Source organism: Temnothorax curvispinosus, unplaced genomic scaffold (genome assembly GCF_003070985.1).
Source record: "Temnothorax curvispinosus isolate PA1 unplaced genomic scaffold, ASM307098v1 QBEX01010053.1, whole genome shotgun sequence".
Taxonomy (NCBI): Eukaryota; Metazoa; Arthropoda; class Insecta; order Hymenoptera; family Formicidae; genus Temnothorax; species Temnothorax curvispinosus.
In genome coordinates, this window is record NW_020219833.1 from 62,066 (window position 1) to 79,391 (window position 17,326).

The 17,326-nt window shown below is 36.2% G+C and overlaps 1 protein-coding gene across 2 annotated transcripts; it reads left to right on the forward strand.

Moving 5' to 3' along the window:
- Positions 1-774: 774 nt before the first annotated feature.
- Positions 775-16,013, forward strand: LOC112459683 (endochitinase). Of its 2 annotated transcripts, none has more exons than XM_025023929.1 (10): positions 775-780; positions 11,573-11,653; positions 12,050-12,379; positions 12,660-12,882; positions 13,074-13,197; positions 13,791-13,988; positions 14,085-14,169; positions 14,728-14,951; positions 15,280-15,462; positions 15,699-16,013. In XM_025023929.1, the coding sequence occupies exons 2-10, from the start codon at positions 11,581-11,583 to the stop codon at positions 15,822-15,824; spliced, it is 1,566 nt and encodes a 521-aa protein (XP_024879697.1). In that variant the 5' UTR covers positions 775-780; positions 11,573-11,580; the 3' UTR covers positions 15,825-16,013. The 2 variants fall into 2 exon arrangements, with proteins under 2 accessions (XP_024879697.1, XP_024879696.1); XM_025023928.1 differs by lacking the exon at positions 775-780 and adding an exon at positions 2,518-2,604.
- Positions 16,014-17,326: the final 1,313 nt, after the last annotated feature.

Sequence of the window (17,326 nt, forward strand, 5' to 3'; positions counted from 1 at the left end):
TGTTAAAGCAAAAGATTTCAATTTAGCGCTTCATACGTTTATTTAAAGTAGACATTCTAATCTACAAAAGGACACATTAGATCTTTGTAATAATCATTCACCAATTGTTGAGAAACTTCTATATCTGACATCTTCTGTTTGTTTTTATTTGGACTTTGCACCTCAATATTGCCACTCGTAGGACACGTAGACAAAAAATAAAAATACTTTTATAATATAAATCAAACCCAAGCTGTCGATTAAGCCTATTTAGAACTTGATCGGTTCAGCTGAGATCCGGTAATCTAAGGGTCTCCCAACTCGACGGTTCGCGTAAAGATATACCTATAACGGTCTGTTTCGCTGCGCGTATATTTATCGCGGAACACTACCGTGTCTTTTGACTAGCCTTTTTACGTTATACATGTGATGCTTCATGATATTGGTCCTATAGAGTCCCTTTAATCAGAGTCTGGCCAACTTGACAGTTCTGGCAAAATTCTGTGAGAGAGAAGGATATACATTCACTATCGCTTTCTCTTTCTTTCCATCTCTTTCTTCGTCTCTTTTCTATCTCTTTCTCTTTCAGTTTCTTTTGCTTTTGCCAAGAAATGACGAACCAATCAAAAGTTGCTACCGTATGACCAGACTCTGATTAGAGGGACTCTAATTGGTCTGTATCCATTTCACCTTGTAATCGAGTCTAATAAGCCTTCAGTCGGTGCGCTGATTACAACCAGAAAGGTATTATCTCTCGTATCAAACACAAATATTGGTGACTGTTACGAGGCTGACTATTTGGTGAGTGAATTACTTACACTTTATTATGTAACACCTGCGAATTACTAATTTGTTAGTTAGTTTTTGGTTTCTTTTCTTTTATTTAAAAGGCAGCAGTCAATTTTATGATATACGATACCTATACCATTAGTTGATCTTTTTAATCAGCTTCACGGTTGACCACACTGGTTTAAAGAACATGATTTCAACTACTATATATGTGTTGTTGACGACTCATTTTAAGATTATAACTAGATTTCTAATTGTTACACCGAAGAAGATCTAAACCTTAAGGCTGAAACGTCTGTAATTTGTATTTATGTTTGTATTAAAGTTACTTTTCTATATATTATATCTTTCACTTTGACATCGGTGTTTTGCTCTTATTTGTCTTCTGATTTAAATTTAAATTTCATTTTAAGAAAACAATTTTTATGACAAATAATTAAATAGCTTTTTATTGTGTGCGCATGAAATTCAAGTAAACTCCCTATTTTCAGAATTTAAATTCAAGATAACTCACATTAAATGCTGGTAAAAGTAACGCGCATCGTAATACAGAGCTTTATTTAAATGTCAAACGTGAAGTTCTCTATGTCGATAACATGTCACGACATCTCAATGACGCGTCAAATAAAACGGATTATGTTATTGAATTAGTGATATATTGCGCTACTCCAATTTATCTGAAATATGCATTCACTGGTTTATTGGTGCATTCCAAGCCCAATCCTGTTTGATTGCGCCTGATTAAGATCGAGCTTCGCAACGCTATAAAACGATCGAGCGTCATTAATAGAAAATAGTATATTGTACAACTAGTGGGAAAAGTGGTCGATTCTGAATGAGTGTGAAGTTGGTCGCACGAGCAAAGCGAGTAAATATATTTTTCTAACGCGAGCGTGAAATGGGTCGCTTTTCGCGCTTGTTGAGTGAGCAAAGCGATCCATTTCGCAATGATGACGTAAGCGTTGAAAAATGGAGCTATTTCTCAACTAGTGGAGAAATGAAATTGTAAAACAAACGCGAAAAGCGGCCTGTTTCACGCTCTTGTTAGGAAAAATAGTATGAACAACTCGTGGGAAGAGTGGTCGAGCCCAAATGAGTGTGATGGTCAACTTCACACTCATTCAGAATCGACCACTTTTCCCCACTAGTTGTACAATATATTGTACTATTTTTATATCATTATAAAAACAATTAAAATTACGGCGCATTATTACGAGATCATTAAAATATTTCAAATTTCAAACATTTTGGGACTTGGTTTGCAAATGCTTCGTAAAGTTCATATATGCTTCATATTATTCATATTTAAATATAATGTTATATTTAAATAATATAATAATATTAAAATAAATGTAAAATATTTATTATTGTAATATAAATATACACAGGGTGCTTCAAAAAAATGTTATTTATATGGAAGTATTATATTACACACAATAATATTAAAATAAAAAAATACACGATGCTTCATAAAATGACGAGCGTTTCATAAAATCAAGATTTGAGGATTTAATATAAATTTAGACAACACGTCGAGAAAGCCAAGGTTCATTGTTGAAAAATTGAAAGAAAACTTTTTTCCTTTTTGTTCGCGCCAATTCGCGAGAACGCGAATGATAGATCGCGATCGCTCTGCGACACAATCTCGTCCCTCGTCATCGTCGTCGTCATCGTCGCTGGCGCTCCTGGACGTCAACGGGAGGCACAGGGTCGACGAACCAGCCAATCGTGCGGGGGCCCGTGCATCTGAATTCTAATGAGGCCCACCTGGGTATATATGAGCTTAAGCCCGCGGCTTCGTCCGCGCTTTTTCCGAGGTACCTCTCCGCCGCGCAGGTGAGTTCTCCTTCTCTTCTGCTCCGCTCTTTTTCACGAGAATCCTCCGTATTCTCTACAGAGAGTCTCTGCGAACGTCCTTTGCGTATCTTCGAACAGTATCTTCGAATCGTTGCGCGCGAGAATTTCGTTCCCGCAATTTCTAACAGAACAGCTCACATAAAATTGACGCGTCACCGGTAACAAGCTAATGAGCGATTGATTCTTGGATTAGTCAGTGGATCGTATTCGCGTATCGGTAATTTCCATTGTTAAGCATCATAATTACTTATTAATAGTAGGAACGATCGATAAAAACGATAAAAAATCAAAGCCAGAGAGAGCTTCGACTCGTTGGCCGGTTTCCTTCCCGAGTATCTAAATAGTAAATACCATGCTGTCTACAATTAGTTTCTCACAGCTCCGTGACAGCTGATTACTCCAAGATTGCGCTGTCTTCTTTGAAGATATAACAGTCCGGCTTTATGCAGTACAGACGAAGCTCTGTAGATAAAGATTTTTATAAATGAATGGATAAATAACGGATTTCGATAAATGAATAACAAGTTGTGAAGAATGCTGTGTGCGCGCGCGCGAGTGCTTCAGTGGGAACGTAACAATAGAGTTCGCTAAAAGTGAGTCAAATGTAATTTGTATATTCTTCTCTCGATATTCCTGTGAAAAAGAATGTCAAGTTTGAATTAGTAAAAAGAATCGCGAGTTCGGAGACGTACGATGAAATATTCGCAATCATTTCTAGGAGACTTATTTTTTATTTATCTTAATAAGCTGCTTGTTTTCGTTTAAAAATGAAACACATTTCTCAATTGATAATTTTTATGATATTTTCCCGCAATCTGATGTGCCAATCTTATATATTTATGATAGATATTTTTCTCATTTAAATGCAGAGATATTTTCTTTTTTCTATTTTGCGCGTTATATTACAATGTCACACGTGTATATATCGATATGTCTGTAACCTCTGATTATTTTTACGCTAAATGCAAATATAATATATAAATTTTTTGTAACAAAGGTTACGCTTTGCTTACGCTTAAAAATGTACAACATTTACGAAAGCCATTATAAAATAATCCAATATTTTGTGAAATTATGGTCGAAGTTCAGAAGTCAAACGATAATTTGTCTTTGTTCTTTATTCAAACTGATAGCTTAAACGAAAACACAATATTCGCAACATTTATTTTGCACGATTATTTTATTTTCGCTACGAGTTTATACACTGAGAAAAAAAATTTGTCAATCCCAAGAAATATTTAGTCCGATACGTTCAACTAAACATTTTAGTTAGTTAACTAAACATTAGTTGAATTAATTAATTCTTGATTAAAAAAACGAAATAAATTGTTGAAACAACTAATATTTAGTTAACTAACTAAAATGTTTAGTTAAACGTATCGAACTAAATATTTCTTGGGATTAACAATTTTTTTTCTCAGTGTATACGTCGCACATTAAGAAACGATTTGCCCTCGCATTTGTCATTTCGGTCGCCTCTCTCCATTAAGTTCCGCGGATCCCGTTCTCGATAACGGCTTCGTGAGCGATATCGTAAAAATCGTCAGCGCCGACGACGGTGCCGACGCGCGAATCTGGTAGAATCTCGTCGGGATCGTCGACACGAGATTGTAAGCTTACCGAGCGTCCACTCCGTCTTATCTCTTTTCTTTAATTATTTCCTTTTTCTTTCTTTCTCCTTTGTCGAGACCGAAACGAAGGTTAACACCTATGTCGCACCTACGTGCCGAAACACTCGTGCCACCACGAAATTTTCGTCTCGTGTTTTCTTTTTCGTCATTTACATTGAACGTTTCGTCTCAACCGTTTTGTATCAGTTCAGGCGGATCGGCGATACTTCCTCCGCAACGTTTCGGGTCAAATCGACCGGTCGCGAATTCTCGAGCGATGACTTTTCATCGAGGACGACCCCGCAACGTTTCGATTTTATTTACATTAATCTCTCTCTTCGTTTTCTTTTCTTTTTACACCGAAATTCCAGATATTTTTAATGTGGGCCTTTCGCGCGCGAGGCACAGGCGGAACTCGCCACGTTTCCTTTGCTTCCTTTTCGACAGCCGAAACGAAGGTCAGATCGGAGGTGTGCCGACGTATAAGGCACGAAACTCCGCGCGGGCCCAGTATTACCGTACCAAAACGAAAACTCCGGGATTTTCGTAAGAGAATCACCGTTACCGATCTGCGGGCAGAGACGTGATCGAATAACAAAACATTAATTAACATCGTCCAAGCCGGATCGAACCGTTACCTCGGCACTGGCAAAGCGAGCAGCGCGATATCGCCAGGACGCGAGGATACTCTTAACGACGTCTCTATGAGAGGCTGCTGCGAAGCGCCCGTATCGTCATCCCGCATGAACACGCGATTACTCGAATACAAATGTCACCCTCGTCTTTGTTCTCCAATTCATTTTATACATCCCGCTCGGTGCAAATCGACGGTATAGAGATATTCGTTCGAGAAACAATGTACAATTAATATATCAATATGGAGGTATGGTATAACGATATGCAATCAAATTGCTATGGTTTTTAAAACAATTTGTTTTTGTTTTTTTTCATATTACTATCACACATAACACACAAAAGCGCGCATACATATGTGCAATATATTTTTAGAATATTTCTTTGCAAATATTTTCAATTGTGTATTTTATCTATAATAATATAGTATTTCATTCAATAATGCGCGATGAAACTAACGCTTGATATTTCATTGTCAGTAAAAAAGTTGAAAGTTGACCATTAAAATTATTGGTGTCTATAAAAAAACCAGCTACTCGAAGAATTACACTATTAAATATTAAAGGATGAAATTTAAATAACTAGACACTACAGACGCGCGCTACGCGCGCGCTATTTATCTTTAACATTTCACTATTAACCCTATTATACACAACTGTCAAAATATACAATGACAGCTGCAAATGAAGTAAGCGCAGCAAGAAAACCAATCGGCATCGCGGAAAAGCGGCAACAATAAACTTCACATCTCCTTTTTAGAAAAGGAATCATTTACCTTAAGTTAAATAACATTTTATTATTTTTAACTACCATGTGCGTTGAAATTTATTATTTTAACACAAAGTAGAATTATTTTAACTCCATTGATTTAGTTAAATTAACAACATACACTGAGAGAAAAAATAGTTGTAGTTACCATAATTTCACTATAATTTTTAGTTATTTTCGATGCCAACTACATTTTTATAGTTATTTTAATAATGCGAATTATATAGCTGACTTACTACATAATTTTAACATGCATTTATTTAATCATAACATGATTTTATATACTAGAATCTGTGATTTATATATAATAAGTCGTACTATAAATATGATGAAAATGACCATAATTGAAAAATCTATGCATATAAGATCATTTTTACTAATATTATAACAATAACAACTATAAAATTAAGAACCTAAACTATAATTATTTTACTATGCAATTATAGTCGCGAATACCACATACTTTTCTCTCAGTGTATTGATTAGGAGCAGTGGCGACCTGTAGAAATGGTTAGAAATGACTTAAATTGAGTATATTTTACTCATAATAACTTGATATTACACAAAAACACTCGAGCCAACTTGGGCGATTTTAAATGCAATTTTTTAAGATCGGTCAGCACCATCTTACAATTAGCTTTATAGTTAAACGAGACAAAGGCATTTACCAGTACGACGTACCTACGTCCGAGAAACTCGTTTGTGGACTCGAGTGGCGTTTGTATTCAAAGTGTAACGAGCGGAACAGAGGAGTCTCCACAAGAATCGGCTCCGCATCGCGCATCTTAATTCGCGGGCGAGGATCCTTCGCGGCGCGGGCGGTCGCGCGGACGCGAAGGCTCCCGCATGCGGTGCATTTTCGTTCGTTTCATTTATTTTTAACCACCGCTGGCGACATTACCCGCTACTTCTTTATTTCGACACGCGGCGGTCGTAGAATCCGAAGGACGGTCTTTGATTTCTCCCGAGAGGCCCAGTCGCCGAATTCGGATCGTTATTCGGCGCGCCGGTCCTGTCCTAGAGAAAAGGGGGAGAGAGGGGAAGCTAGAGGCGGAAAACAACTTCGGGGGATTTTTATAACTTCAAAACATTTCGTCTTCCCCATTATCTCGCCGACCGTGTGGTGTCTCGGTCGTTAATTCTACTTATCACGTTTATAGACAGACCCGCAACACCGGTATTCGTGATGGCTGTCCGTCGAACGAACGCCGGGCTCCTCGAAATAAACCCGTGCACACAGAGAGAGTTCGGTGCATTTTACATAATTATTTGGAAGCGGAGGCTCTCCGACGAGTTGTTGATAAAACGCGCGAGCGAATGCCGCATCGCCGCCCGCCTGCGACTTCCGGTTTGCCTTTCTTACGTGGTGGGGAACGAAACGGCCACGAGCGCTCGCTCAATTTTACGCATAGCCCAGTAAAATGACAAAATTTGGAGGAAATAATACTGACTGGACTGAAACTTTGTAAACAGGCTTGTTTTAGGGTACTATTTAACATATTAAAAGTCCCCACGTGTAGACGCTACGTTACGGGCAGGGGAGAGTCCAAAAGGTCCAAAAAATTAGTTTCTCGCAAATAACTCGGAAAATATCAACTTTACGGAAATTTATGTAGATATTAAAATTGTAGCTTACAAAATTCCGCACAATTTCGTTTTTTATTCAAGTCTGTACGACCAAATAGAGCAGAGATAGAATTTTTTTAAACATCGGTAGTTTTGCAACGCAACGAAAACGCGTACGCGCGTTTCGCTAATATCTCGAAAATGGACTCTTGAATCGAAAAATGTTTTAAATAAAAGTAGTAGAGAATCTAATTACAAACAATTTCGTTTTTTATTTATTTTTGTACGGTCCAAATTCGCCGAGTTATTAATTAAAAGACAATTTTATTTTATGTTGATAGTGGATGTTTTGCATGTAAAAATCAGTATTAACTCTGAAAGTATAGATCGTACACATATAGTATATATAATGAAAGTTAAAGAGAATAAAATTTTGAACATGTTGATGCATGCATGAATCCATTTTGGTAAAGATAGCTTGAAGTTAAGAGCAAAAAACATGAAAAAATGTCATTTTTTAGTGCATTTCGGAAAATAACTTTTTCTAATTGGTTGGAGGCAGTAATGTTATGTATTTTTCTTGAAGATATTTTAATTATCTTTAAAATGAGACGTCGTAGACCTTTTTTCATTGAAACGTTGATGAATTACAGGCGTTTAAATATTGAAGAAAAAAAATCAATTTTTGTTAAATTAACATTTTAGTCCAAAAATATATGGATAATAATTTTTCAAAAATTTATTTTACCTTGTTTTCATTACTTCATATATATATGAACGTGCTGGAGTAGTATAAGTCCTTCGCAAAGTATGTTTTATTTAAAAAAAAGTTCATGAATATTGCTGTATTTTTGATAAATTGTGGAAAAATTGCATTATCATTCCTTTTTTTATAAATATCTCCGTTTCTATTAACTTTACGAAAAAACTTCAAGAGACCGAAATTAAAGCTGACAAAATTTCCTATAAATTGGAGTTTATGACATGTAATTTTGAATGCATTGTGATGGGAAACTGGCGTTTCAAAAGACAGGTAAGTTTACGTATGTAGCAGATCATCACTATGAGTCGCCTGAAATGATGAAAAAACGTGTCCTTAACATTTTTCTGTACCTATTGAAGTGTCAGAAGTTATTTTTGGGGTCTTTCTGAATTGTTTGGTACTAAGCCGATATTTTTAGGACCGATAGTACTGTACATAGGTATTAAAGATTGAGAAGAGTCCTTAGTCGATATGCGGCGCGCGGCGTGGCAAACACTTTACGACTCGTTTTATTTAAAAAATCATAACTCACGAACAAATTGACGAAACTTAATGATCAAACACGCAAATTAAAGCTAAAAGTAGTGCAAATGAGAAAAAAATATGAAATAATTATTAATTAAATAAGAATACTTAATTTCGTCGCCGCAAATTTAGTAATTTTTAAATGGTACAAAAGGACTTTAAGGACTTAAAGAATGCTAGAAAAAGAATTTCTGAATAAGAAAAAACGAATTTGAAGTGTGACAGATATTTTTTATGTAAAAAAATTAATTTATTATTTATTATTATTATTATTATTAATATTATTATTATTATTTATTTATTATTTATTGAGTTTATTATTTATTTTTAATTATTATTTATTGAGTTTATTATTTATTTTTAATTTTTTAATTGATTTATTAATTTTTTAATTTTTTTTTATTTTTTTTCTTAAATTAATAGCATGTAAATGCAAATCAAATTGCACCGGGTCATGTGGCTGCAAAAAGGCAGGGTTAAGATGTTCTGACCTCTGTGCTAATTGCAAACAGAACGGCTGCCTAAATATGTTCATATCTGACGAAATGAGCGATTCCGAATCGGATGAAGACTATTCAAATAGTGCGCAAATAAAGAAGAAGAAGAAGAAGACTAACAACTAATTTCCATCGTATCTCTTCTATGGCGGTTATAAATTATTTAAATATTCATATTTCTTCAATTTTTCACTGTACAAAAATGAATAAAACACGAAATGGTTCGTAATTAGATTCTCTACAACTTTTATTTAAAACATTTTTCGATTCGAAAGTTCATTTTCGAGATATTAGCAAAAAATGCGCGAAGCACGTACGCGTTTTCGTTGCGTCGCAAAACTACTGGTGTTTAAAAAAATTCTATCTCTGCTTTATTTGGTCGTACAGACTTGAATAAAAAACGAAATTGTGCGGAATTTTGTAAGCTACAATTTTGATATCTACATAAATATCCGTAAAGTTGATATTTTCCGAGTTATTTGCGAAAAACTAATTTTTTGGACCTTTTGGACCCTCCCCTGCCCGCAACGTAGCGTCTACACGTGGGGACTTTTAATATGTTAAATAGTATCCTAAAACAAGCCTGTTTACAAAGTTTCAGCCCAGTCAGTATTATTTCCTCCAAATCGACAAATTTCGAGTCATTTTACTGGGCTAGCAGGAATAAACCTAGGGTTTCCCCCGGAGTACGTTTTATAATGCCGCAAAACTTTATTGTGCGGCCGTAATTCTGTTTCCTCTATGTCGGATGAAGATTGTACTGGGAAATCCTCGGAAGCAATCCTTCGTCCTTCCTTCGACTCCTTCGAACCTCGTGATCGAGTACGTGCATGATTGGTGATCGCGATTTTGTACGAAAATTGGAGATCTCGTTTAGAATATCTGACTTTAATAGCATCTAAATCGTATGGTCGAATGAATGAAGAAGCTCGGGATTTTCTCCATTTTTCTCTCAAAACTGTAACTCCAATTCCAATACCAATACTGGATTGAAAATCCAGCTGCGGAGCGAGTAGGGAACTGTGATTCAACGTGAATGTAAGTTCAATAAGCTAACGTTGCGATCAATCGATTTCTCGTCTTCGAATTGGACCATCAGTTTTACGTCTTTCTTAATTTGAATCTCGTTCCTTAATTCGTATTAATAGTTATATATTACAGAATATAGAATAATCCAATTATACGGGACTTTTACGTGTAACCGTTATCCGTTATTCGTTTAATTCTATTCAAAGATGGATCGATGGGTTCGTTCTGGCTGGCATAATTGAATATATAATCAGCTGTTAACAGTTAGACATCATTAACGTCTATCTAACATCTATTAAAACAGACCGTAACGTATTATAATAGGCGCACGAATACATATATTCACAATAGCAGAACGTGTCACACGGTACGATCGATTCCGTGTTAAATTAATTTAATCGCGGCCATTTATAAAGCGTCGGAATATCAAGCTTATCCGAGTACCATTTTATATCGCGGATAAATCGATAGACCGAGATGGTTTTCAGGTAACTTGCGCTAAAAATATATCATACATTCGCCAATTTCCAAGCTGTCTATTAATCGGCAGTCATCGTTACGATAACATAATTTTCTTTTTTTTGTTAGTCCGTTTAAAAAGAATATCATTTTTATGCGCACGTTCGCATAAAGATGAGTCCTTGTCGCGAGGCCGCGCGCTGGTTTCGCGATCGCGGGAAGACGATCCCGCCGGATGAAGTTTTGAATGGTTTCTTTATAACGTTTTTCATTGGCAGAACTAGTGCGCACTCAAGTGCACATTAAAAAGCCGTTGTATACCGATTTAATTTCTAATATTTAAAGTAAAATGCAAATATTTCGACTGATAAAATACCCAATACATATTTTACCAAATAGTAACAATAAAGAATATTGAGGATTTCGTGACTCAACCCGTATATATTAAACATATACTTTACACGTTGATTTGTCTACGACGGCTTTAATGTGCACTTAGTGCGCACCAGTTCTGCCAAAGAAAAACGCTATTAGTCGCGCGCGGATTCATGCACGGATGAGCCGGGCGATCATCGTCGCGATACACACAGCACACAGCCGCGCGAAGGCTTCAACGATGGTGTCAACGTTCATCGGAGAAACCGGTCGTTCATAGATCATTCCCCTCGGGCACATCGAAAATAAATCGATCGCTTTACGCTCCAAGAAGTTTCCGCGAAGGCCGGACACGAAGCGCTCGGCCGACTGGCCGCGGTACAGAAGCGCGTCGAGTGCCGAGTAAATCGTACGGGACCCGGAACGCACTGCGATTCCTTATAGAATAGAAAATATAGAGCTTGCTTACATTTTATTATAATAAAGAGATCGGCTGTGTGTATATACCTACGCACCGTAAAGGTAACACCGTATTCGCGAGAAAAATCTACGAGAAAAGAGTCAAACAAACCAAAAAGATTCAGAAATACAGTTCAAGACAATCCCCGCGATAAGTCTAATATTTTATTATACATTCTTTTGTAGCAAATTGTTTGTTATCTTGTGATTATTTATATAATATTATTTTGCTAAATTCTCTCTCTATCTCTCCTTAATTGCAGATTCCAAGATGACGTCCTCAATGGGAAAGCTGTTGTTTTCCCTGCCCTTGTTCCTGGCGCTTCTGGCATACGGAGCAGCTGGTGCGTTTTATTTTCGATGATAAAGTAAAATTATAACTGCATAAAAATTTGCGTTATTATAAAATATCGCGATAAACATGGGCTGAACATTATTACGACCTTGCAACTTTTCATTCTTATTTTCTTTTTTTTTCTATAATTTATATACATATATTTATTATATGTATATTATGAATAATAAAAATAAATTATATATTATATATTAATATTAAAAATATTAAAAATAATATATTATAAAAATAATATATATATGTGTTTGTACAATTTAGAAAAGGTAAAGATAATAAGGCAAATATTGATGGTAAATTGAAAATAATTACATTTGAGGCAATCTGATAACGATTAATTTATTGATACGCGATGCTTTAAATGATATATATGATGTATATTTTACAGAGGCCCCAAGGTTGGTCTGTTACTTTAGCAACTGGGCTATCTACCGTCCGGATGTAGGCAGCTACGGCATCGACGATATTCCCGCTGAGATGTGCACGCATGTCATTTACTCCTTCATCGGCGTGAGTAACGTCACCTGGGGAGTACTCGTTCTCGATGAGGAGGTTGACGTCCAAAAAGGCGGCTTCAGCAAGTTCGTCGCTCTAAAAGAGAAGCATCCCCACCTGAAGACCCTGGTCGCGATTGGTGGTTGGGGCGAGGGTGGTAAAAAGTACAGCGCGATGGTTAGCGTGAAAGCCAGACGTGACTCGCTAATCAGCAGCATCGTCGGTGAGCGTAATTCGAGCATGACGCTTTATTCATAGGATTACTGGGAAGAAAAAGATTTGCCTTTTACTGTAACATTTAAGAACCTTGCGTAATTATAGATAGTAAACATCGTTACGTGCAATGAAAAGGTCTATCTATTATGTTTAATATATATTAAAATGTAATTTAAAGGCAAAAACTCAAAAAAAACTTTTCTTTATGCGATATCTCTCTTAGGAATGTGGATCACGCAAATTGAATATGAAAAGATTTAATAAAAAATTTCTGATTTCGCTGGCAGAATTCATGCACAAGTATAAGTTCGACGGCTTCGATCTTGATTGGGAATATCCGGCTGCTAGCGACAGAGGTGGCAAATTCAGCGACAAGAACAACTTCTTCTACTTTGTCGAGGAGTTGAGGACCGCGTTCGATAAGGTTGGCAAAGGCTGGGAGATCACGATGGCGGTGCCAATGGCTACGTTCCGTCTTAACGAAGGGTACCACGTACCAGAATTGTGCGAGTGAGTATCTCTTCTGTAAATTATTCATGTTATGTTACTATGTTAGATTAATAATTCAATTAATGTAAACTAATATTCTTCATGCACAAATAAAATGTGAAATATATGACACAATAAATATTAATATGCAAAGGATTTAATAATAATTTAATAACTTTCTTAATCGTTATTTAATTAATTAATAATTGCAGACTCACCGATGCCATCCACGTGATGTCTTATGATCTTCGTGGCAATTGGGCCGGATTCGCTGATGTCCACAGCCCGCTCTACAGGAGACCTCACGATCAGTATGCCTACGAGAAACTGAACGTGGTAAACTTTCTATATATATTTTTCCAATAAAAAGACGTAAGTATCCCACCCTTAAAAGAATGCTGTCACAACTCAAAAAAATTTTGATTTTGAGTTAAGCGCAAAAAGTATAAATGTCACCTACATACTATAATATAGTGTCACAAGTCTATATGCGAAATCCGTTGCACGGAGCAGAAATGTCTTTATTCTTTTTAAACGGTTATGTTGCGATCACCGATTGAATATCGCTGAGTGTCATAAGTGAATTAACAAGACTATTTCATTGAACCCATCAGACTATCAGACCTCTTCAAGAACCAGTATAAGTTTTATTATAAATATCGTAATTGTATAATTGCGTTAGTTATCTCACAATTCAAAAAAATTGAATTAAATTTGTTTTCTCTTTCCTGAAAATGGTGAATTTTTGAGATGTGACAGAATTCTTCTAAAGGTGTGATCTATACATCCTTATATAATTAGAACAACCGTACAATAATCGATTCACGTTGATAAAAGTTATCTTAAACAATTATCTTGAAATTGTCAATCGTGATGCAAGTACTGGAGTACTGATCCACCGATATATGAGATTATTGCCATTATTTCAGCACGACGGTCTTCAACTCTGGGAGGACAAGGGATGCCCCGCCAACAAGCTCGTCGTAGGAATCCCGTTGTACGGACGTACTTTCACTCTTAGCCAGGGCAACAACAACTTCAAGCCTGGCACTTACATCAACAAGGAAGCGGGTGGCGGTGCACCCGGCAAATACACCGGAGCTAAAGGATTCTTATCTTACTACGAGGTAAGTGATCGATCCGCAGAGGGCTGGAAACGAGCGGAAGCTGGAGCAATGTCAGCAGACGCGTTCGTCACGTCAAAATTCTTCTATTTTTTCCAGATCTGTATGGAACTTCAACAGTCGAATCAAAACGGATGGATCAAGGAATACGATGACGGGGGCAAAGTACCCTATATGTACAAGAGTGAGTTCAATTTTTATAGACGTTTAAATAAAAATTTCTTACGCTATGACTTCGCGAAATGACTTGTGACAGTGCTTGAAAATCCGGTGAACAAAGTGGGGAAAATCGATTTATAAATATTACTGGGTGAATGCACCGCAGTGAATGACCGCTTAGAAAAAATATTGTTTAATAACTCAATTCTTTTATTAAATAAAAATATTATTTTTATCACATTTTTATTCTTATCAAATTTTTATTCTTATTATTTTTATCACATTTTTATTCTCCAGAAGCATTAATTATGGTTTGTATGGGATCAAAATTTAAAGTTATAAATATTTTGTTTTAATTTCAAAAGAAGTTATATTATATATGTTGATATAATGCTTATTTACTTTTAACTTATTTACTGATGCACTTATTTTATATTAAAATTCAATTTTGCATCCGTTTTCTTTGTAAAATCAGATAAAACATATTTTGCTGTTTGGTATTTATCAGGCTAACTTATCTTTAATTAATCTAGACAAGATTAGTTTGCAATAGTTTGAATTACTAGCAAGTTTTGGTTTTTAGAAGAAGGAAAAGCCCCCCAATGGGTTGGCTACGAGGACGCTGACAGTATCGTCCACAAGATGAACTTCCTCAAGGAAAAGAAATATCTCGGTGCCATGGTCTGGGCCGTCGACATGGACGACTTTAAAGGACTCTGCGGTCCTACGAATCCTCTCATGACCGCAATTTACAACGGTCTGAAGGGTTATACGGTAGCACCTAAGGATTACAAGACAACTCCCAGGGTACGGCGTTAGTCAACTAATATTACGAGAGATTCCGATTAATTTAATCAGGGATTAGTTCAACCGACAGAATATCTTACACTAAAAGTTTTAATTGTATAATCGTCTCTGATCTCTAATGTCCTTTTCTGTCTATCAAATAACAAAGTCAATAATCGCGTTAACAAAATGCTACAAAAATATTACTTGATAAAATAATTGCCGATTAAACTATAATCGGAATTTAATTGAAATCGCTCTATGTGTTCAAATAGTGCATATCCAAATTTCGGATAACGTCTCGCTATTATCGGAGAGTGCGAATGTAATAATCACGATTTGTTTTCAGCCCGAATGGGACAGACCACCCAGCACTACACCTTCGACAGGTGAGGAGAAACCGAAACCCGAACCTGAACCCACCACAAATCCCGAGGTAACTACCGAAGTACCTCGTCCTACAACGCCAGTCGATGAAAACGAAATCGAGTGCAACGGCCCGAATATCATCCCCAGTAAAGATTGCACAGTGGTACGTTTATGAATACAAAAATATCTTTGAATCGATCTACGATTTTAATGATTATTTCGAGATATACGAATACCACGAGTTTGCGGATTTTCGATTTTTGAGTGCGGAAATTAAAATCTTTAAGCTATCCATCGGATATATCCAAAAAATATTTCTTCAAAATGGTTTCTTTTAACACGACGTTCTGAACTATGCTTTGTACATGCAGCTCTTATATAATGTGTATTCTTTTGCAGTACTACGTCTGCAACCACGGCAAACCGATCAAGACAAAGTGCCCGGCCGGTTTGATCTTCCAAATCTCTAAGCTCATTTGCGATTGGCCAGTCAACGCCGATCGCGAGGAGTGCAGAAATATCTAATCCGTCAGTGATTTGATTCAATTGTCTAGCGTTTCATCGGTTCATACATCTCTCATAGATCTGCGAGGGAATTTATTGCGATAATTTCATATGACAGAACATTCGTTACGTGTTATTATTTGTTGTTGTGTGGGATAGCGTGTACGATGCGAATATCGCTGCGAGCAACAATAAATCATCCGCAGTTTATCAAAAGTCTGAGAATTTTGTCAGATGCATCTTCCTATCCGTTATAATCCTTTCTTTCACATTGTTTAACTTATTTAACTGACTTATTTTATAGATATATGTTGATAATATTAAATTAAAGAGAGAGGGAAACTTTACTTATTACTTGTTACTAAATTAAATTACTTAAGAAGAAGTATTAGTCCGCCCATAAACACGTCCAAAATTTTTATATTTTAAAGAATACAAGAGTATAAGAAATATCACGTATATAAGAATAATTTTGAGTTAAAATTCTTTAATAAGAAGTGAATAAATCGATAAATAATTTAAAAATATGAAGGTAAAATATATCTTTCTAAAATTCGATACTTACAATTAGACGAATTAGACAGTTAGAGAATTGGTTTTTGTATATGTGTCTAATTCACACATACATAATATATATTTTATCGTACAAATCGTAATATTTATTATATATAAAGAATAGCTTACTTATAGAATATAAGTGAAAAATAATTTATCAAGAATGTCTCAACAAAATTCGTCGCGTCAGGTCGTGAATGTATCGCAGATATTCGTGTATGTTCTCGCTTGAAATCGCGGAACTTTCCTATGTCGCGGCACAGGCGATCATTTCCTTCTTTCCGCCGTTATTGGCAGCGCAACGTATACAAAAAAAAAAGAAATGGAAAAAACGCGATTTGACGTTAACAATGCGTGACAGTTGGCGCAAAAAATATGCTCTCAAATATGAAGTTAAGAGTGGTGAAAAAGCAAACAGAACTCTCTTCTAATCTGCCCTACCAAAACGCTCTCCATTCGCGCGAGCGGTCCTCGCGTGAATGAATACGTAAATTTTTAGCGGAAAAATCATATGTGTGTTCCGAGCGCGACACCCCAGAGTCCAAAGATCCCGAGCCTTGATTGACACCTGAATGTTCTCGTATGCATATAGAGCCACCCTCTGCCGCGCAATCTCTCTCTCTCTCTCTCTCTCTCTCTCTCTCTCTCTCTCTCTCACTCTTTCTCTTTTTCCTTGTTTTTTTATTCCCCAAACCTCCACATTCCCTCCTTCTTCCACATTTTGTTAAATCGCTTTTATCCGGAAGCGGAACTTGATGGCTGTTATAATTTAACGAGCACGTTTCTTTCTCCAGTTACCGCGGCATTTGCAAGAATGAACACCGGCAAAGCCCACGTTCCTTTCTTCCTCTTCTCTTATGCTGCGTAAGGCGGTTCCTTCTCATTCCACGACAATCATCGCGTTTTTTCTTCCTTTTTTTCCGTTTTGATCGAATAATGCCGTGAAAACGAAAATAAAAAAAAGAGAG

Coding starts and splice junctions, on each gene's coding strand:
- LOC112459683 (XM_025023929.1), top strand. CDS start 11,581: ATGACGTCCTCAATGGGAAAGCTGTTGTTTTCCCTGCCCTTGTTCCTG. Junction 12,380..12,659: donor GCTAATCAGCAGCATCGTCG/GTGAGCGTAATT, acceptor TTTCGCTGGCAG/AATTCATGCACAAGTATAAG. Junction 12,883..13,073: donor CACGTACCAGAATTGTGCGA/GTGAGTATCTCT, acceptor TAATAATTGCAG/ACTCACCGATGCCATCCACG.